The 23,365-nt window shown below is 40.3% G+C and overlaps 1 protein-coding gene across 6 annotated transcripts in view; it reads right to left on the bottom strand.

The window, feature by feature from the left end:
• Positions 1 to 3,032: 3,032 nt before the first annotated feature.
• Positions 3,033 to 23,365, bottom strand: part of MBNL3 (muscleblind like splicing regulator 3) — a 210,834-nt gene continuing 190,501 nt past the window's right edge. For 4 of the 6 annotated variants that reach the window (XM_073543495.1, XM_073543499.1, XM_073543497.1 and 1 more), the window contains 4 exons: positions 21,956 to 22,106; positions 14,612 to 14,706; positions 9,699 to 9,766; positions 3,598 to 3,742 (listed from right to left, as the gene is read on the bottom strand). In XM_073543495.1, the coding sequence (XP_073399596.1) occupies positions 3,730 to 3,742; positions 9,699 to 9,766; positions 14,612 to 14,706; positions 21,956 to 22,106 (327 nt within the window). In that variant the 3' untranslated portion in view covers positions 3,598 to 3,729. Of the gene's footprint in view, positions 3,743 to 9,698; positions 9,767 to 14,611; positions 14,707 to 21,955; positions 22,107 to 23,365 lie in introns of all 6 variants that reach the window. The other 2 variants (XM_073543501.1, XM_073543498.1) reach the window with 2 other exon arrangements.

Consider the following 23,365-nt stretch of genomic DNA (forward strand, 5'->3'; position numbering starts at 1 on the left):
TCTTCATGTTTTTGGTGATAATTTGATTGTGTTGGGCAATGAAATTCTGTAAAATTGTAAATGTAATTAAAAAAAAAAAAGAAAAAGTCTCCAAAATTTTCAGGTGGATTACTGCTAAAACACAAGTGCAAGTGTAGCAGAAACTTTTGGCATGTTGGGTGGAAGAAGAACTTCTAGAGTCAATGATTAATCTTTACATCTATGCCTATCATTACCCATCTGTTCTGTCCTCGTACAAAAATGTGAAACTACAATAAAACTTCAATTTAATCAAATTGTTATGTATAGATTGCTAGATTTGGGATAGACCAAGTACCATGATCTTATTCCGTTCACTTGACCAATGTCGACAAACTAGTCTACCTTGGAAGCATTCTCCACAGGCAAGTCTGGATCTTCGCAAGTAACATAAAAATCTCTACGGAAATCCAGAGATCCCTATACAGGACAGATCCAAGGAAGTTCCATCCATGCATAGAACAGAGGACCCCATTAAAGTGCTGGGCTTTTGCCAACTAGGTCCGATGGGTCCACTGTTTGTTTTTCCTTCTATGCCTTTTTCATGAATCTTTGGCCAATTTCCCACCTCTTTAGGGAGGAGAATCCACAGGTTACATTATCCCAATGGGAAAAAAAATAATACTGAACCTCCTCCCTCAGAGGCTCCATTGCAGTGACATGGTCTATTTCTATGGAATGTTGGCCCTTGATCCATGGATGACCTGGTCAATAGTACGTAAGCCCCTTTTAGTTAGAAAGAGTGTCAAAATAGTTATAATTGTGCATAAGGGAGCCAAAAAAAGTGACAATAAGTATTTGGTAGCATGGTGCCATCTGCAATAAGGTTTAATTATTTAGGCAGACCCATGATATATGTTGGCAGCTATGCAATAATGGGGGTCCATGTATCAATAGTGTCAGTAGATGAGTTAAAATAGTGTTGTACAATGAATGGAGGACTACATGGCAGCAGGTTTAGTAGTCTTCAAGAGACAATCTTCTGCTGATAAAACTGTAACTTTATCAAAACTACTATAAGTAGCCCAGTGATTGACAAATCACTGGAGTCAAGGTCTCTGACTCTATATTATGCTGCTGTCAGATAAGGTGGCAAAAACCTGGTGACAGATTCCCTTTAAATCAATGGCAATTGGCCGAGATACAAGGCTAAATATTTCTCAATTGGCCATAACGGGGAAGATTGGAAACCGAATGTCGATGTCAGTTTTGGGAGGTACATTTTACCAAAAAAGGGTGAATGCTGATTAATAACATTAGCAATTAAAGCCATTTGTTCACTAAGCAGAAAGATTAATGTATTTTTTTTAACAATCAAAATCTACCATTCACTGCAGGTGGTTAAAAGGACCCTCGAAAGGATTTTAAGAATAAACCCCCTATATGTTTACATTCTATATACATCTCTCAGATGTTTAAAAATATATGTATATATTTATACATAAAAAAGGATTACAATAAGGTGTCAGAATATACAAAATAAAAGAAAAAAAGAAACTATTTAGCACTGAAAGTTCCATCATTACTTCTATATCCATAAAGCCATAGACCATGTGAATGTATCAGATCTGGTTCAGTCACATATCTCAACCAATGAGGCACTGGCACGCGCTGTGCAAAATTCATTCAGGAGGCGCAAATAGTTTTTAACAAAAAGATAAAATTTAAAAAAAAAACACTCTTGTTAGTCCACATATTACATTAAGTGTGGCAGTATTCTGGAAAACAGGAACCAAAGTGGTTAGAGATCCACTGCTCAAAATCAAGTGCAACTCGTTTGTGTCCATGTAACGACCATTTCTTAAAGCTATATCATCTACCCTTGTTCTTTTACCACTTCATAGAAGAAGGTTCTTTTGTGAGCTGGATGTCTGGCTTGCAGGTACGTTTGGACCAAGCCACTGGCCATATATGTACCAGAGCCAAAATGCGTCCATTAATCTACAAGTCATTGATAACAATTCACTTTGATAGGACCGCCCCATACAAGGGGCATGTATAAATAATAAGTGCTAAACAGACCGTGCCGGTGGGCTACGGCACAGTCATCAAAATATTACAAACTGACGTAATTTAGGTATGGAATTAATGTGTACGGAGAGGCAACATCACCGCAATCAGCTACCATGATTAACCTTGGTCCAAAATTTCTATTTCTTTAAATTTATTGATGTAACCCTACTGCTATTGTTCCTTAATATGTCAGTTTCCATTTTTTGGCTTTATTCATCTCTGTTGTTAATCTGTTTTGTCTTTAAGCTTTATATTGAAAGCAATACAGATTTCTAATGTTAAATGTATTACTTTTTAAAACATTGGTCTTTTTTTTTTTCATATATGTATTACAAAAAAAAATGTTTCACGTTGTCCACTGGAGCTATTCTAAACTCATACTTTCTCTTCTTTCAAGAAATTTACATGCACAGTAGCAGCAACAGAATAACGAACCCATCTTTTGTATTGAAGCGTCTAAGGAGCGTGTGCAGAGGTCTTTGTTCAGGGAAAAAGCAGAATCAGCTGTAACATCACTTTTGGTGAATGGTGGATTCTGTGTTACAGGCTGTGTATAGGGGGTGTTACCTGTCATTGCAATACTGCCTCTGATGACAATAAGACTCCTGAAAAGTCTTTACTAAGGAACAGAAAATATGAGTCATAAATGGCTCCAGGGGACATGTAAAAAAAAATCATTTCAATTTTTTTAAATTTACAGATTTTTTTTTTTTTAAACACTTAGAAACACAAAAACCTGATTTAGACAATAAGACAATGTCTCATTGAAAATTACCTTTAAGTCATTCTCTACAGTTACAGTTCTTATTTTAAATACTGTAATTTTAAATAAGTGGAAATATTTTCTTTCAGATGTCGGTGATTGAAAAAAAACCCTGTAAATATATATATATATATATATATATATATATATATAGCTAGATAGAGAGAGAGAGATAGAGAAAGACATATATATATATATATATATATTTATGTATAGACATATATATATATATATATATATATATGTACACACACACACACACATATATATATATTTTTTTTTAGGTGAATCATTCTTGTGTTATTTTGAGAAACAAAAATTGAATAAAATTATTGTTTTACAATCTTGGGAAAAAATATATATTTTGAGCCCGTTTCATAAGGACCTTGTTTAAGAACCACTTTGTCCCTGTTTGGCATAATACTAAGAATATGACAAAACAACAACAATGCATGTAATTATTAATCACAATGCAAAACAAAGATGATCTTGAGTATACTTCTCAAAATGATACACGCATAAAAATGAAAAATCGACTACAATGTAAACAAAACAGTTAAGATAACACTTTAAAAATGTGAATCCACCAATAATATGCAGCAAAACAAGCTTCCGCAGGGTGCACTCATCTAACATGGTACACGCAGAATGATTACATGTGTTAAAAGTAAATGTGTTACAAAAGTCTAGTATAGTATCCTACGTGTATAACCGCTTTCAGAGAGCAATGTTGACTTTAATGTATTTTTTTTTTTCATAGTGCCGTTTTCAGACATTCCCATAATTTTTTTTTCTCTTTTTTTGGTTAACATGTAGACTGCAGCAGGCTTACTGTCGAGGTGGTCGAGGACGCCAGTAATGGATATTTACAGAAAGGCCATGTGTAACTTCCCACCGATAAATTCTGGTACTCCACAATTCTGCTGTTCAGAATTTCAACATGGCCTACTAGAGACGGAAGAAAAAACAAAGACGGGGAGTTATAACAGTGAGGAACCCACGGATCGGACTTATTAAACGCTAAAACAACATCTAGGCAAATATCAAAGAATAATTAAGATTTAGGACCTCCTACATTAACAATCCCAATAAGGACAATAGTGTTGGGAAAATTAAATTCCGCAAAGCTGTCCGTCCTCTTTTTGCTGTCAGCAGATTATAAACTACCATTTACGGCAGCATGAATAGAGCGAGGTGAGCAAAGAGTGTCACCATGGCCGTGATCACATCACGACAGGCCTTCTATTCAAAAGGGATTATGTTGGCACTGGGAGGGCAGCCCTACTTGGAATATTACCAATAATGCAGTATCTAATACCAGCGTTGCATGTCCACAATATATGTAATAAAGTTCAGCTTCTCCTTAAAGAGGACCCGTCACTGGCCGGAAATATGTTCTTTTTCTAACCAGGTGTAAATGTTTAGGTTCTCCTAAATCCGACGTTGGGTATTTGTTGTTCCGGCGCCTCTCCATTCCCAAGATATTGCCCCCTCTTCAATTTACAGGGGTTGGACAAAGTAATGGAAATACCTAACGTTTTGGCATCATAATCTTTGAACATGTTATAAACATGCAAACCGTGACACATGGTAATGTTTTGTAGTTGATTATTTGTGTTATGTGATAAGTGTATGTAAATTAACTGTTTGCAGAATTGTAAGAACATTGATGAAAACCTGATATCAATGGCAGACCTCTCGGATTTTCAAAGAGGCCAAATTGTTGGTGCTCGTATGGCAGGTGCTAGTGTAACAGAAAGTGCCCGAATGCTTGGCGTGTCAAGAGGTACTGTCTCCAAAGTAATGACTGCATTTGAAAGAGAAGGAAAAACATCCGCAGCAAAGCACAGGTCCGGCCGAAAGTCGAAGTTGACTGAGAGAGACCGTCGGACTCTAAAGCGAATTGTGAGAGAGGATCGCAAGACCGCGGCTCCAAAAATCACTGCTGAGCTCAAAGAACACCTACAGAACCAAGTTTCCACAAAAACTGTTCGTCGGGAGCTGCACAAATCTGGATTCCACGGAAGAGTTGCAATTAGAAAACCGCTGCTCTCAATGACAAATTTTTCCAAGCATTTAGAGTGGTGTATAAACATCCAGAATTGGTCCGTCGAGCATTGGAATCATATGATATTCTCAGGCGAATCATCGTTTACCCTATTTCCGACCTCCGGCCGAGTGTACCTTTGGAGACAGCCAAAAGAAGCATTCCATCCACACTGCCTTCTCCCAACCGTAAAACATGGCGGAGGTTCTGTGATGATCTGGGGTGCTAATTTGTGGAGATCCGCCGGGCCAATGATATCCCTTCATGGAAGAATTAACAGCCGAGCTTATTTAGGCATTTTGGACGACCAAGTGCATCCTGCGGTTCAAGCACTGTTCCCGGAGGGGAATGCCATCTTTCAGGATGATAATGCACCAATTCATACAGCTAGAATCGTTAAAGCATGGCACGAGGAACATTCTAATGAAGTTGAGCATCTCATCTGGCCCCCACATTCCCAGACCTCAACATTATTGAGCATTTATGGTCGATTTTAGAGATTCAAGTAAAGGCCCAGTCACACATAGCGATCTCACTAGCTTGATCGCTGCTGAGTCACAAGTTTTGTGACACAACAGCGATCTCACCAGCGAGATCGCTGTGTGTGACAGCGATCAGCGAGCGGCCCCCTGCTGGTATCGCTGATCGCTGCAGGAAAGCCCAGGACATTTCTTTGGTCGCTGGGCTCCCGCTGGCCAGCACGCATCGCTGCGTGTGACCGGCAGGAGCCCAGCGATCAGCTGGTAACTAATGTACACATCGGGTATCCAAGGGACGTGCGTCCCTTGGATACCCGATGTGTACGTTAGTTACCAGGTGCCTGCATCAGCGCGCTGGTAACTAACAGAACACAGCGATGCCGGGCGCTCGGCATCGCTGTGCTAATCGATGGTGAAGCTGTCTGTTTGACAGCTCACCAGCGATCACATAGCGACTTACCAGCGATCCTGACACGTTGATATCGTTGTCGGGATCGCTGGTAAATCGTCATGCGTGACGGGGCCTTTAGACGTCGATTTCCGCTGCCATCGTCGCTCAAAGAACTGGAGGGTGTTTTAACTGAAGAATGGGCTAAAATTCCTTTGGAAACAATTCATACCTTGTATGAATCCATACCTCGGAGAATTGAGGCTGTAAATGCAGCAAAAGTTGGACCTACACCATATTAAACTAACTTTTGTTGATGTTTTCAGGTGTTTGCATTATTTTGTCCAACCCCTGTACATAAATGTAGTCTTGTTGGCCAAAGTGGTGTGGCCCTCAAGGAGATGCCTACAGGGAAGTTGATGAACATGCCCATTTGGCTAACAAGTCTAGATTTTTACACAGGGAAGGGGGGAGGCCATATCTCGGGACTAAAGGGTTGCAGGAACAAAAGACAAACAACGTCAGATTCAGGAGAACAGAGGCTATTACAATAGGTAAAAATGACATGTCACGAGTCCTCTTGAAAGGAGTCAATGTTATAGCTGCATGTGAACACTGACATTTTTATTTGGAAACAACGGATTCTCTCAACAACAATTTAAAGTTTATTTTAAAGTTTTACTTTTTTGTTTTTTTTTATAGGTTTTAAGACTGCTGTCCTGAATATAATTTTAACATTTGAAGTAGGGATTATTATATTAAAATAGAAACTTATCAATGTATACTCAATAAAGGTTATATTTTTATTGAAAAAAAAAATCACAACTATTATCATTACTATTGTTGCCATCTTCCCCTTTCCCTTTTGTTCTCATTCAATTGTTTACCCTATCTACTAACTTCATTGCTGCTTTCTTATCGCCAATGTAAATAGCTGTATTTTATTTTCCCAGCTCACCAGGGGGATCTCTGGCAGCATGTCAGACTGATCAATATCACTTAAGAGACTATTCTGCAGGTCTCAGCAGTGGCCACTACACCGTGTGCAGAGCTCTGCTCTTCAGCTACATTCAATTTCACTTTTAAATCTGGCCATTAATAGAGCTAATCTGTAGGGTGTCAGGTGTGTCGGACCCCTAAGGACAGATTTTGATGACCTTTCCTAAGCACAATCCCTTTAAATGATTAAGTTCATCCACATAATTTTTTTTGTCTTACATAGGGGACCAATATCAGTAGTTTGAATTAGAAACTTATGCAACTTACTAATATAGTTCAAGTCTGAAAGCTGCGCTTATTTTTAGTTATGACTTGTGATTTTATGTCCAGGCAGGTCTTCTTCCAGGTCTGTATTTGTCACTAGGCACTTGAGGACCAGTGCCTAGGGCGGCGAATTGTGACGGGTGGATGACAAATTTATCAATACTCATCCACTAGCAGTCACCTACAGAATATCCAGTGTTGGCTGCTCGAGGATCTGCAACGGTAGCGGGAGTGGAGACAACACTGTACAACCACTGCAGTCTGGTGGTACGGTGAGATCTTCACCTTCTGTACCAGTAGGTGTGTTTTAATGAGTTTGGTGTATTATACAAAATCCAATCTCCTGGGAAAAGTTTTATTTTGCCTGAAAACTACTTAGTGTTTTTTTTTTTTTCAATTGCATGATGAATTGTAAAAAATACAGGTCTTTCGCATCATCCTTGGGGAAGTAGTGGAGGATAGGGGACCTTTCAGACTGGAAGTATTGTAATAAGTTGCATAACTTATGAAGTGGCACACATATCTCGTCTTTTTTGTTGCTGTGTGATAATGTATTGCATTTTTTTTCTGTCATCTATTTTCCTAGCTGGGCTTTGCTAACTTTAGAGAGGCTACAAGAAGTGCGGGGAAGCTTCAATGTGGAAATTAAGTAACTTTTGGAAGCGGCTTTTCTCTAGGTGGAGAAAGGATCCGGCATGTTGCAATCCATGGTCACTTTCCCCGATATCTGCTATATGGTGACTATATGGCTGTCTTACACAGATTAGCTCATCCAATGCTATCAAAATCAATACATTCACCCAACATTTGTTTAATGTGTATGTCCAGCTGAGGCTGATTTCAGATTTGCGGATGTCAGAGCTGAGGACTTCCTCCGTGAAGCTCTGCCCACTGCCGCACCTCCTCCGTTCAGCTCCGCCTACATCTGCATGCAGCCTGCGTACCTATCTTTAACATTGGGTATGCAGGCCATGTGAATGTATGCGGATGCGTCTGCTTGCGTCGTTTTGATGCTGCGGCGACCTGCATTGAACACAATGTGTTGCATTTGTTGCTGTCGCCGCATCGTCAAAATGATGCATGCGGACGCATCCGCACGGCCTGCGTACCCAATGTTAAAGATAGGTACGCAGGCTGCATGCAGACATAGGCGGAGCTGAAAGGAGGAGGTGCGGCAGTGGGCGGAGCTTCACGGAGGAACTACGCAGCCCTCCGCAGCTCTGCCAAACACTAGTGTGAAACTAGCCTTAAAGGGAACCTGTCAGGTCCGATAACGCTATTGACAAGTAGGTAAAGGGTTAGACTTCAGGTTAATATAGATGCCTGGGCACAGTACTGCAAGTGCGGCACATAAACTTTGTATTTTCCTGGATCTGCCAGCTTTCAGTAATGCAGGCGCACCAGTGCGATATCAGTCATTGCTCACCAAACAGAGTGCAGCGTCTGTAAGCACTCCCCGGCACTGACTGACAACCGGCTCTGCTCAGATATACTGTAGAGCCAACTGTGTGGCAAGTGATGACTGCAATCACATAACTGAAACCCAGCTGCGCGCTGACACACTGTAGAGCCGGCTGAGTGATGAGTGATGGCTGCAATCGCATGACTAACAGTCATGTCTGCACAGACACACTGTACAGCCAGCAGTGTGGTGAATGATGGCTGCAATCACACGACTGAAAGCCAGCTCTGCACTGACACACTGTAGGGCTGACCATGTTGTGAGTGATGGCTGCAATCACTTGACTGAAAGTCGGCGGATCCCTTTAGGAAAAGAGCTCATTTTCTCCTCAGTGCCCCACTTTCATTACTGCAGCCAGGCACCTACCTAACACTAATAACCTACAGATTAACCCTACATCTGCAAATTCATAGTATTGTTGAACCTGGAAGGTTCCCTTTAAGAGAATCAGTACCCTGTGTACTAAAAGTAACATATGGTATTGCCATCATGTAGAGTTCCCTTTAAAAAAAAATTGCAGGGAAATGTTCCAAAATGTAATAATGCATCTCAGTTTTGCAACATTTCAATTTTTTGAAGAGCCTAGTTCGCATCTATTTACACGTTACCGTCCCTTCAACGCCATTAGAAATGGTACCTTACATCTATGACATTACATCTATGCTCAAGTTCTAGGAGATTCATGAAATTCCTTTACTAATATAAATCTCTTTAGCTCCTAATCTTGTAATAATACACTTTCTTTGTAGAACATACAAAAAAGGCCCTTGAGACCAAACATGGACTAAAAAAAAAATCTCTTGATAAACACATCTACAAGCTCACATAGTTTGCATTCCGGATATCGAACTCTACAAATAAAACCTCGGATTTCACGTTTAAAAAAAATAGGTTTTTAAAAAAAAAAAATGAAAAAAAAAATCTGGAATCTAGAAAATTGGTCCATTTTTAACACGGAAAGCAACACAAAAGCAACATATTATGGAAGCAACAATCTAAAAAAAAAAGCATATAAATCTGCTGCAACCTTCAAGCCAATCATTGCAGTGGTAAGAGCAGTGCAGAATAAACCCCTAGAAGCTGCATTATCTGATCCTATCTAAGAAGTCAAAGCCTGACCTCAAAAGGATCCATCATCAGATATAATGAGAATAAAAGCTCTGTACCGGAGCGCTAGGCCATTAATTGTATGAGTAGTCCCATCAAATGCTTTCATATATAAGAAATCAGTTAATACGTTAATGTTAAGATGAAAACAAACTTACTGTTCTATTGGTAAGATCTGTGATACATACATGCTGTTATTCAGTTCATCTAGTGAAAATTGGGACATCTACAGTGGAAAAGATTTCAAATTAAAACTTTTTTCCTGGAGAGAATGCTATTTATGATTGCCGTAAATGGTGGTGAATGGAAAACTGGGTCTGTGATCAGCAAGTCACAGCCGTGTGTTTCCTGCAGGACGGGTTCTAGGTAATGGAACCAGGCAAGCATTTATTTGGCTTGTGCATGAGTTCTAGTCAACCCTGCGTTGATCTGTAGGTTAAGTCAGGGTCTATTTGCTAAGGCAGTACTTGCTATGCACAGGGCAGGTCCCATCTGCTGGTACTTTGCTCTATACCTGGTCCATTATGTGATATCTGACAATACTCTATGGGAAACAAAGGGGCCATTATCATTTTGCTTTACGTACAAAAGGAGGAATATCAGGATTTATAGTCTTCGGTTATATGTATACAATTTTCATCGTGTTAAAAGACATTTAGACCAGGGTTACAGAATAGATAGATTTGCTACATCAGCATGATGGGCAATTTGTAAAATTCCTATATACATAATATCTATATAGACCTTGTTCAAACAGTGCAGGTTTTGTTGCAGTTTCTGCCATTATATAGTGATGAGCGAACGGGCTCGGATAAGGTGGTACCCGAGCATGCTTGTGTGTTATTCGAGTATCTTGGGCGTGCTCGGATAATATGTCAGAGTCCCCGCAGCTGCATGATTCGCAGTTGTTAGAAAGCCGCAACACATGCAGGGAGTGTGTTTGTTAGGCATTCCACACATGTGTTGCGGCCGTCTAACAGCCACGGGGACTGGAACATACTGTCCGAGTACGCCGAAGACACTCGGTTAGCACGTGAGCATGATTGGATAACACGCTATCCGAACACGTTCGCTCATCACTACCTGTATATTGTTTATAGTTTTCTAAAGAAAAAATCTGCAATAAATAGCAAAAAAACATAAAATATGGCCTAAATATATGAGTTGTGTTACCTATGAATTGCCCAGCAATGTTATAGATATGAATGGTGAGAGCTGCACATGAATGGTAGCTTCACCTTTGACAGTGGTGTCCTATGAAACCCCACACTCTAGGTGGATGATGGACCCCATATTGAAACCAGCATTTTTCAGATACCTACAATATGTCATACATAAGCTATAAAGATGGAAATAGCCCTTTAATCCTTGTTCCTTGTAAGGCTCCCAATTCACGAAGATTGACACTTGGTAAGCCAGTCCTGATGAAGAGTGCGTTGGACAAACCCTCCGTAAAAAACGTGAGATAGCTGTCAACGATGGTTTGGCTGATGGAGTGGTCGGCAGCTTTCGGCTCTACTCTCCCTAACACTGGAGCGCTCAGGTGACCGGGCGCTCTCTTGTTCCTTATGAGAGAGCTGCTGCCAAATGTCTCTGGCCACAGATCATCTCTTAAAGAATGAAAAAATAGGAAGTCCAAAATTGGACATGCTGGGTCCTTCTGTCAGTCGGCATCAATTGTAGTGGGAACAGTATGAAGGCTCCACCATTCACATACGACTGTCAGGTGAAACCGTCGATAATGGCCAATGTTAGACTAATGTGTAAAGAAGTCTGAGGGAAGGTGCAGACACCTGTATGTTCTTCATCTGATAATACTCTGATCAGACTCTGTGATCAGAGTGGGATTGTTTTTTCTCGGATGTGGAGAATTAGGCCATGTTCACACTATCAGTATTTGGTCAGTAATTTACATCAGTATTTGTAAGTCAGAATCAGGAGTGGAACAATCAGAGGAAAAGTATAAGGCCGGGGTCACACTAGAGAGGAATACGGACGAGTGAGAGGCGTTAAAATCACGCATTACACACGGACAAATGATTCTCTATGGGTTTGCTCCCATCAGCCGTATATTTCTCGTCTGTATTCTACGGTCCGTGCCAATTGCAGCATGCTGCGATTGTCAGCGTACTACGCCCGTAGTGCGCCAATGCAAGTCTATGGGTGCGCTAAAAATACGCATTACACACGGACCACACATGTGACTTGCGAGAAATACGCACCCGGTGTCTTTTAGAAAAGCCGGCAATTCAGTGCGCGATACAGTAAACTCACACTGACAGGTTTTATAACACAAACGAAAGAATAGATATAGACACATAGAATATATATATATATATATATATATATATATATATATATATATATACACACATGTCATTGAGACACATATATATATATTTATATTTCACAGAGTTCTTCATAGCAGAATAGCCGCTAATTCAATTTCCGGCTTTTGTCAAATCATTCCCCAACCCGACATGAAATGACACATGGTTTACATACAGTAAACCATTTCATTTCATGTTTTTTTTTGTATGTCTTTCATTAGTAATTAGATGAGGGTTGATGTTTAAAATTAGGGAGGTGTAGGTGTTAATTTAAGGGGTTAATTCGTTGTAAAAAAATGTGTGGACTCCTGCATTGACAAATTACCGCAGGAGCCCACACATTGTTTTACAACGAATTAACCCCTTAAATTAACACCTACACCTCCCAAATTTTACACATCAACCCTCATCTAATTACTAATGAAAGACATACAAAAAAACATGAAATGAAATGGTTTACTGTATGTAAACCATGTGTCATTTCATGTCGGGTTGGGGAAGGATTTGACAAAAGCCGGCAATTGAATTAGCGGCAATTCTGCTATGAAGAACTCTGTGAAATATAAATATATATGTCTCAATGACATGTGTATATATATATATATATATATATATGTATATATATATATGCATTCTATGCGTCTATATCTATTCTTTCGCTTGTGTTATAAAACCTGTCATAGGGCTCCATTATATGTCCATTTTGCAAGCCGGCGAGAAAATCTCAGCATACGGATGGCATACGGATGCCATACGGATTACATACGGATGCTTACATGCGAAAATGCGAAAAATACACGACCACACCTTGCTTACGGATGACATACGGATCACTATTTAGGGTTAATTCATCCGTATTACGCCTGTAAACTACGGACCGTATTTTGCGTCGGTTAGTGTGACCCCGGCCTAACAGAAACATGTCACCACTTCTGTATTTATCACTCACTCCTGGATTTGGCTTACAAATAGTGATGTGAAATCCTGACAAAATACTGAACATGTGAACGTGGCCTTAATTGGGTTGCCCGGTCAAAAATAATACGTCTGCTGTCACTCTGAGTGACTGCAGACGCATGAATCCCCCAGCGCACACACTGTGCGCTGCAGGGATTCACCGATTTCGAGCCGGGACCTGTAGGTACGTAAGTGATACGCATACTCCTGGCCAGAACCCGACTAGTAGCGCAGTGCACTCGTAAGATCGGACATGTGCACGGCCCCATAGAATAATATAATAGTACTCACTCGATTAAAACAGTTGTCTGCACAAGCCTTTAAGGTCACCAAAATAAGAAGTGTAGACCAGTAACGGACTGTCATACATTGTTGTCATCATAGTCACCACTCTGAGGCGTGAATTATGATGAATTTGTCTGCTGCATATGGCCATGCCCTGGTCAAAGCCCTGACCATTTTTCAAAACGTTGCCAGGACTGGCGTAAAAATAGCAGAAAGTCACAAACTTTTTGCACCAAAATTTGTTTTACTCATTTCTTTGAATTGACATAATTTGGTCTATTGACATATACCGGCCTAACATTGGCCTATACAGTATGTGGCATCAGCACCCATAGATTTCTGAGTATTAGTGATGAGCGCAGGTGCTTGTTCCGCATGTTTTGCAGCTGGTCGACAGCCACAAAACATGTGGGAATTGCGCGTGTTGGTCAGGCAACCCCTGCGTGTTTTATGGCTGTCTAACATCTCACTCGAGCACTCGTGATATTCTGCGCATACTGGCGCACCCTCAGCAAACTCCTGTAACAAGCACCTGCGGGCGCGAGGACTCGAACATGTCACTGGAGCACCTGCGATTTATTTTGAAGAACCAGAAAATCCACATTTCTTACTTTCTTTCTATTTAAAGTTTAAAATAAAAAACTGCACCAAAATTGCACTGTGTGAACAAGGTCTATCAGGAGATTACGTTTTTTCTTGTTCTTTTTAGATTATAACACATAAAAATTCTAGAACCATTTATAATAACTTGTCATCATCTCTCACATTTTTAGGTGTGATTCTCAATTCCAAACTTTGACTTGTAAACATTCAAGTTCTTATAGGATTACATATCTCAGCAAATAGACGCCTACCGAAAAACATGCAGGCCTCATATGAATTACATCAAGATGTTCTGCAGCAGCCGGGCACGTTATCCTATGTTAGTTATTGTTTTTTTTTTTTAGCAAAAACCATGGAACTATTGAACTAATTAGTGATATTAATGAACTTAAATGACGACTACGTGACTATCTTACGAGATCTATAGAGGGTTTTATTAGTTCGTCATAAGGAGTACTCGCAAATAATAGATCAGATCCTGAGCCTGTGATGAAAGGCTAATATTATAGTATACGAGAGCCGCTTCTCGTAGCTTAGATATTGCACTCGGCAGAGAGAACTGTCATAGTCATCAGATATATGCACCTCAGGACAAGCTCCAGAAGCTTTAACCCTTAGTAATGAAAGTGATATTTTCTAGTATAGATATACAGAAAACTATAGATCAGTATATATCTATACAGTGATGAAAATCATTAATTTCTGTAGCCACTAGTGATGAGCGAATGTGCACGCCGAAGACACTCGGTTAGCACATGAGCATGCTTAGATAACACCTTATCCGAGCACGTTCTCTCCTCACATGAAGCCACCTATCCGCAAGGTGCATATATTACGCTATTTGCACATTATGCCAGGCTTCTACATGTGAAATAAAGCTATTTAAAGGGCCAAACCTGATTGGCTGTAGCTGTTGCAGCGAAGGGCACGCTGGTGACGGGTGTTGTTGCTGCAGACACAGTGGTGGGCGTAGCACCGTGCATCATGGGTACTTTTCAGGAGGGAACCATGGAAGCGACATACAGGAGGGTGGAGGGTTAATGGTAACCATAGCAACACATGGTGGATTTGGAGGAGCGTGGTAGGTATCACAGCAGCAAGCCATGTGACATCACCATGAAGGTTACACCGGGAGCAGCATGCAATCACAGTGCAAAGCAAGACAGCGTTATAAAAGAAAAAAAAAAGAGAAAAAAAGGGAAAAGCCAATTATAATTAAGGAAACTAACACATTTCAAAACACAATACAAATATAAGCAAATATATGTTATGTGTCAATGATACCTTTAACTTAAAGGTCAGTGGCCAGTGTTTGCTTTTATTTTCTTCATGCTGCTCGTCTGAGTATCCCCCTTTATTCTTTTCTTAAATCCGCAATACGGTTCCAGATGTATGGGCCTTTTTATTCAGTGTTACCTTTTATTTTTAAGGGGTGTGGCTCACAAGATCCTCTGGGGCGTGTCTTTGGGCTGCTCTGCATTATTACCCTGTGAGCAATGCCCACTTGGTAAAGACCATAAACATTTGAACTAAATTAAAAGGTCCATATCTCTGGGACCGTATGGCAGATTTAAAAAAATAAAAATAAAAAGGAATACTCAGGAGAGCAGCAGGAATACACTAAGAGCAAAAAAAAGACATCACGACCTCTAAGGCAAGATACACATGACTACCCTGATCACACAGCATTGTAATAACATGGATGAGTAGTAGCTGCAACCTAAGTTGTAGATTCTTTAGTGTCATCACTGGAACTCATGGGCAATGCAGTTATTAGAAAAAAAAAGCTTTATGATCCTCCAGTTATTGCCAAACTACACGTCTCAGCACAACCTACAAACTGATCTTTGTAATGAAGATTAAAAACAGAAAAATGGCTGTGCTGACACCACCACTACCAAATATAATTTCCTAACACTGGCACTTAAATTTGCTGTGGGTTGCCTAGAGGTGAATCTGCAGACTTACTAACTGGTGTTCAATGGGCAATCCAAGCTCGTTGCTTAGCCTTAGCTGGCTAATATGGAAGCCACTGGATTGGGCCTTATTCAGACATTGGCGTTCCTCATACAAGTTTTATCCCTTTTTTGTTTACGAACTTAACACATACCCATTGTAGTCAATGTGACTGTTCACATGTCATGTTTTTGCAGACAAAGAATAGATTAAAAAAATCAGATCTGTTGATGTGCGAGTAATTGTTTGTCATGTTAAGCAGTGCATAAAATCCACTAAAAGCCCCATTAATTCATATACTCTCATGTAGAGACATAGACCACGATTCCTGCGATAGATCACTTACTGGGCTGCTTGTTGTAGTTTTGATAAAATCATAATTTTATCAGCAGGAGATTATAACTAGAAGGCTAGTAATTCTGCTTCTGTGTACTCCTCCATATTTGCAAACCCTGTAAAACTCCACTTCCACCACTGATTGGCAGATTTCTGGCAATGCACAGTGTACACAGAAAGATGCCAATCAGTGGTGTGGACTGAGTTATACAGAGCTCAGCATTCAGAGAACTGGGAGTTCTGCAGCAAATAAAACAGCTTTTAAGAAAAACTATGGTAAGAAGCCCAGTAAGTGACACATCACTGAAATCAGGGACTCTACCCCTTAATCATGCTGCTGTCAGATGATAACAGAACTATACAGCAAAAGTTGTTAAAATACTGCCTTGTTCTCTGACATCACTTCATCATCTGCAACGATTGGCTAAAGCAGTACCAGCATTTATAGGTTGGGCAGAGCAGGGACCCTTTAGCTGCTGAGTGCTGATTGAGATCAAAGAGAGGCAGCTTTTTCTTGCACTGTCCATAACAAAAGGCTTTTAAACAGAGCAGCAAAGCCAGGCAGGACTGGTTAAATCCTAGCACTGTAGGTCTTAATTAGCGGCACCTGGCTAGCTTTGACTAAGAACCAGTAAATGGGTTCTCCTTGTGTCAGTTTGCTGAATATTAAGCAGAGTGGAGTGTGTTCAAGCTGGTGAGTGAACAGCCAAAATGTGAGCTGTAGCTGGGAGAGAAACATGACAGGGTCTCTCTGAATGGCGTCTGCATGGGTCAGCAAGGAAAGCTGAACAGTCTGTCTGTTGGAGCTGCAGAGTAATGTGTGGAAGCTGCAGCCTGTTCAGATTGAGCGGTGCATGGAGATGAACACTTTTGTTTGGCGATGGAAGCTGCTGGAGCTCAGGATGAAGGGGATGCCAAAACTGGTAGGACGGTACCTCTTTTGTGTATAAAGTTTCCTCTGGGAGAAAGGACTGTAATCTGTTCGGGTGAGCCTGCACAGACATGTAGGTGCCTGTGGGATCGCTACCTAATGCCTACCAGAGAGCGTGAATCCCTACAACAGCCATTTTATTATTTCCTGTGCTATTAAAAGGGTTGTCTAAGATGGAATCTTTTCTGCTCCGCTCTGCTGATGGGGTGGGGTCTTTGACGTCATTTTGATTGACAGCCTACTCCTGCTGCCTAATTGGGTGAGACGACGGAAGTCTCGCCAAGTCAATAGGGCGGAGTAGAAAAGGAGCCGCCACTCTATTGATGTGACATCAGCAGAGGCGGCTGCATCGCTGGGAGGAGCGGTCTGTGACTGCTCTGTGTCGGCAAAGAATGGCAACTACCTGCCCGTTACTGCTTAGGCACATTTTTTATTTTTCACAAAGTCCTGGATATCACCTTTTAGGGAATGTGCAAACGTTGCGGATTTGTTGCGAATCTGCAAGTGTTTGACCATACAATGTTAACCAATGGAAAAATAAAATTGCTGCGCACATGCAGCGGAAAATTCCGCACGGAATCCGCAGCAGTTTATTTTCCGCAGCATTTCAATTCTTTGTGCGGATTCCGCTGTGTTTCAACACTCATTTCATTATAGAAATCCGCAGGCCAAAAAAAGCATGACAATCCACATTAAATTCGCACAAAATCCTCATAAAAAACGTGTGGATTTTGACTTGCAGATTCTACCAAGAGATGCAGAACCTGCTTAGGAAATTCCTGAGCCCAATCCGCATCGTGTGCACATACCCTAAAAAGTGCTTACAGTGTACAGAGAACCTTTGAAACTTGCGTTGAAGAAACAGGACTAATGGCTCAGCTAAGTTACCGGACTTTAGGAAATACAAAATAATTAGTATAGTGGAGAATTAGAGGTATACTTTAATCATTTTTATATAGAGAATTTATTCTATTTTGTATAAAAGAAAACAAGAATTGGAGAATGTTAGGGTTCTTTTACATTTACCGTGTTTTTGCTGGCCGTTTTTGCAGCCCCAATAGATTTCTATAGGGCTGCAAAAAATTAGTCTGAGCGCCGTGTGCCATATGGCCGTGAGGGCCGTGAAAAAAAATTGAGCCTGCACCGTCACTTCCGATTTTGCGGAACACCAATACTTCTATAGTATTGGAAACCTGAAAAGCGGCGATCTGCAAGTTTTTTGTGGTCCTTTATTGCGGCAGACCGTGAAAATTGCAGCGGTATGGCCCGCAAAGAAGACCCGCAATAACGGGCCGCAAGAAACCCGGTAAGTGTAAGAGAAGCCTAAGGCAATTCTGAGTGTAACTGCAAAGAATCCCTTCTTTAATGCTGCTAACCTTGTCTCACATGGATACGTCTAGGAACAAAGTACGCGTGTATGGAGGTTTGCCACATTGATGCATTGCAGTTCCCTACATTATCTCCTGAACACCATATCACTTCACACCTGAATGCATTCACCTTGGGATAGTGGAAGATACCATACTCTCTAGAATCTTTTGTCGGGAAATGATAACTATTGTACTACTATGCAAAAAATTACACTGGGAAAAGGTTTAGGGGGGTTATCAGGATAAAAAAAGAATCATTTTTTTCCCCAAAACAGGATCATGCCAGTCTATGAGCACTGCATCTGGTACTGCATCTCATTTTTGAATGGGCTAAGGCTTTCCTTACTTATCCAGTTTTCATCCGTTTGTAATGAATTAGCTATTTAAAAAGAAAACAAAAGCACAGATTTGTACAAAAATTATATATATATATATATAATGTTATATGGCACTGTGTATTTACAATTGTTCATTTTGCCTTTCTAACCAGTTAATTTGTCTCTTATCTCATTCATCACGTGATTAAAAACCGACTAGCTGAATCCTTGCTAAGCTCTCTGTAGAAAGATGAAGTTTCTATTCCCTGCATGAGTCATCACTGTAAAACTCACTAATGGAAAAGAGAAGAAATAACTGGGTAGACAGATAAAATGAGCAATTGTAAGTAGACAGTGCCGTATAATATGATGAGTGAAATATATTAAGGGGATAAAGACTTTGATTTGTGGAGGAGTGATTCTTTTACTCGATTAACTTTAGTTTTCCTCTTTGTATCTGTTAAACAGTTAACAACGCATGATCATTTCCCATAGTATTTTTTTTCTTTGGCGGGGAAAAAGAAAGTTGTGCACACGGATAGATGGAAATAATGCAAGTGGAGGACATTTCAGGACCATTCATTAGACTGGCTCACTTTATGCTTCTAAAACATCAAAAAATGGAGAGACAAATGGATATGTGAACAGAGCCTAAGCTCTGTAGTTGTAGGCACCGTACACAGGCATGCACGGTACAGTTTCAGAAATATGGCAGACCCTTTCTTAATTCTGGACAATCCCATTAAAGGAACGCAATGTGGCTTTTATTCAACTCAACCATCCTCAGCCATCATGGAATTAGACATTTCTAAGCCTTTATAACTAAACCTTCTATAAGTAATTATCAACTATTAATCTTCACATTTCTTTGACCGAATGGTTTCATTTTGCCTGTCTGGATGAGAGAATGCATTGTATCTGGAAGTGCTACATGTGCTAGAAGTGTGTCCCCTCTGATTCAAACATTTTTAAAGGAAATGTGTCATCAGAAAATGACCTCAGGTTTTTGTGTTACATATATACTGTATGTGTATTTATATTTTTGCAATTTTTTAAAAATATTCTGGTCTTCATTAAAAACAAAAAGAGAAATCTTGCAATTTTCACCCTGACCAATAAGAATGTTTTAGATTCCTACTTCCTGTTGTTTCAGGAAGAGTTTTCAGCAGTTTCGTGATCATTTTCAGGTTTACAGTGATAGGTAAGATCTTTAAAAATAAAGCTGGATTCACAATAAGTGAGGTCACATATCTGCATGATCCCCCTCCCTTCAAAATCACCTTTGCACATGCTCGATGCTTCAATATAAAAGTAAGAGTCTGAGTGAGGCTAATGTACATGTGCATTTCCTGAAAGAACAGGATAGAACATCCCCAGTAATCAGTATGAAAATGTCAAGAATTTTTTTTTTTTTTAATACGGATTGTGGTGAAAAAAAAGTACCCAAAATTCTAAAGAAATATTTAACACAAAAATCTGATTTAAACAATACGTTATTTTCTGATCAAATTATCCCTTCAACAAAGCCTGAGCTATGTAGTATGTACGTAATACTAGTGGAAACACTATCAATTAAACACATAATGAAAATAAGCAGGTGATCAGCTCCTAGCTTGATGTCATCTTTTTATTACATGCATAAAAGCTACAAATAATTATATTTATCCCACTAAATATTGGCATGACAGAAAATTCAGTCAGGAACAAAACATATACCTATGTGTGGAATCTGTCAGCAGGTTTTTTTTATAGCAGCATAATGTAGGGGCAGAGAGCCTGATTCCAGCAGTGTGTCACTTACTGAACTGTTTGGTGTAGTGTTAATAGAATCCATATTTTCTCTGTTATAGATCTAGAAGTTCTCTGAATCAATTCACTGCCCACACCACTGACTTGCAGCTTAATATGTGAATAGGCCAATCAGTGGTGGGGGCGGAGTTACACAGGTAAGCTGGACTGCTCTGCACGTGAGACCTAGTCCTCTAGTGATAATTTCCTGCTAATAAAACACTGATTGTATTGAAACTACAATACACTGCCTAGTAAGTGACACATCCCTGGAATCAGGCTCACTTGCTCTAGATTTTCCTGCCCCAGATTAACTAGCAAAACTCTGCTGACAGATTCCCTTTAAATTTCATTAATTATCACATTGGTGAATTTAGATTTGATACAGAAATTCCTGTATGGCCAGGGTCACACTTGCAAGTGCAATGTGAGAAACTTGCGCGAGACTCTTGCCTCAATACTCGGCACTGACGCCGGCACTCGAGACCGGAGGGCGCGGCTGTATGCATTTCTATGCATTGCACTCACAAGTGTGAACCCGGCCTAAGTAATATTCCCTCCGATACTTTTGAATGGGGTTGTGTATGTAGCACGTGCAAGGATTTATACAAGACTCATTCAGATAAATGGGACGCAGATCCAGCAGATTCTTAAAGGGGTATTCCCACCATAAATATTTATTGCACATCTACAAGGGGTCCCCAAAACCTTGTTCTGCCGTGTGGAAGGGGGGGGGGGACCTGACAGATTAAACAGAGAGATGGCCACAGAGAGTTTGAATGGATCCAGTTCGTACAGCTGAGATCTGTCTGGGTAATCTCTGTGTGATCCCTAAACTGGGTTTTCCAGGATTTTAAGTAAATACCTATCCTTAGTATAGGCCATCAACTATATGCATCACTATGGCAGTGCCTGGCTTGCGATCATGGAGGTCTGACACATACATACTATATATTAATGGTCCATCCTAAGGGTGCAGTCAGACGGAGATCGGAACGCAATGCTCGGACTGGCCAGCGGCTCTCCCGAACCAAACATGATAGCATGTATTTCTATGCAGCTGTCACACTTTGGTAGGGAGAGCCGCCAGCCAGTCCGTGCACTGGGTTCTGATCCCAGTCCTATTTATATGGTCGTCTGATTGTGCCCCAAGATAAAGCCATCAATCAAAAATCTTAGAAATATATTTAGTTATTATTTATCCCTTTATTAAAACATAGAAACACTAATGTTTTTCCAATAAAAGAAAATCCAGATTCTTGGAATCAATCCAGTCTACTAAGACAGTCTCCTACATAAGGCAGCATTTAAAATCCTCTAATGTATAGAGTAACATAGACGGGGCAAACAATTAGTAGGCCAAGCTGGAGAAGATTTAGCCATATTATGTTAGGCCAGAATACGGTTAATGAATAAAAGCCATTTTTGGGTGAAACATATTGAAAGTAGTGGTAATTCTGCTGGAATACCCCAACAACCCCAAATGTCCATGTTTTGCCCCCAAGACTTGCATGTAGCTGTAGTTCTTCAGATGACTCTTACCTGTCGGGATGAATGCAGGTTGCTGTAACTGCATATTTGCTAGAGCCTGTTGGTAGTGAAAAACACTGGGGTTAAACACCGTGGTGGCCCCATTGCTTTTTTCAAGTGCTGGCCTCTTTGGTAAAGGTTGAAGTGCTCCAGGCTGCAGCGCCTGTAAATTAGGAAGGAGTTATTTGCAAAAAGAAAAACCCCAAAAAGATCAGAAAATAAAACATATTCTGCATGCTTGATATACAATCCAGTATACACAATCACCTGCAAATGTATCATTTCTCAAAGACAGAAAATAGAATTATTTAAAAGGACGTCACCAAAGAATTAAAGCAAAAATCACAAAATGTTGGAAGTAAAACCAGGGACCTTAGTCAGGAAACATAGGGGATTTTACAAAGCTGATTACAGATCAGAAGGGGTTATATTGTGTAACATGCATTTGTGGACAACAGGATATCGGATTGTCCCTATTATACACCCTCCCCCAAAAAAACCCCTACAGATTGCAGGCTCGGGTGCAACATTGCTTACTGATAATAATAGGCTAAATCGTGATTATTTAAGGATTTTTAAATATCTGCTTTCCCAGAATTGCATGCACTACAGCATACATGTGTGATCACGTTAGCCTGTTGGCGGATTTCACTGAAGACAATTTCTGGTATTAGAAATTCAGTATGTAGTTTCTAAAGCTGCAACTCACATTACGACCACTAGATGGCCACATATAGTATAAATTTCTCCTGACAGTATATAGTCAAATCATGATTGTGGTTTCAAAAATGTTGTTGCTTTCTTTTTTTCAACTCATTTTAGGAAATGTTGGGCCAAGAGTAAAGGTAAGAAGGACATCTGTAGTATAAGAGATTACTGCAAACTGGGCAGGATCTATCACATCTTCAACCACATCTGCTTGGCTCATATATAAAACTTAGTGGGAAGACCTACACACCAGCAAAGTAGGAAAGGAAAAAGGGGACAAAAGGTTTGGAAAGCAGGCTAACAGGAGACCAACACCAAGTCCTAGTAGTCCAGCCCTACGGCACAAGTCTGCAGTCACTCTATGTGACTGCAGACTTGTGAATCCTCAACTCTTGCGCTCTGCGTGCGGTGAGAATACTTTGATGCCAGGAGCAGCGTGCACGTGACCACAAGTATGTGATTTGCATATACAGTGATACTGTGTGCAAACTGTAAAGCGCTGAGGAATATGTTAGCGCTATATAAAAATAAAGATTATTATTATTATTATATATACGGTCACGTGCCAACTAGACTTGCGCGGCCTCACTCAGTGCTATTGTACTGGACACATTTACTCGGAATGTGGCCAGAAGTATGTAAATTGCATACCTGTGGTCACATGACCGCCTGCTCCTGGCGCTGGAGAATCCTCACAGTGCACACAGTGCGCGA

This window comes from Dendrobates tinctorius, unplaced genomic scaffold, assembly GCF_039654945.1.
Source record: "Dendrobates tinctorius isolate UK_male_01 unplaced genomic scaffold, ASM3965494v1 ptg000133l, whole genome shotgun sequence".
Classification (NCBI taxonomy): Eukaryota; Metazoa; Chordata; class Amphibia; order Anura; family Dendrobatidae; genus Dendrobates; species Dendrobates tinctorius.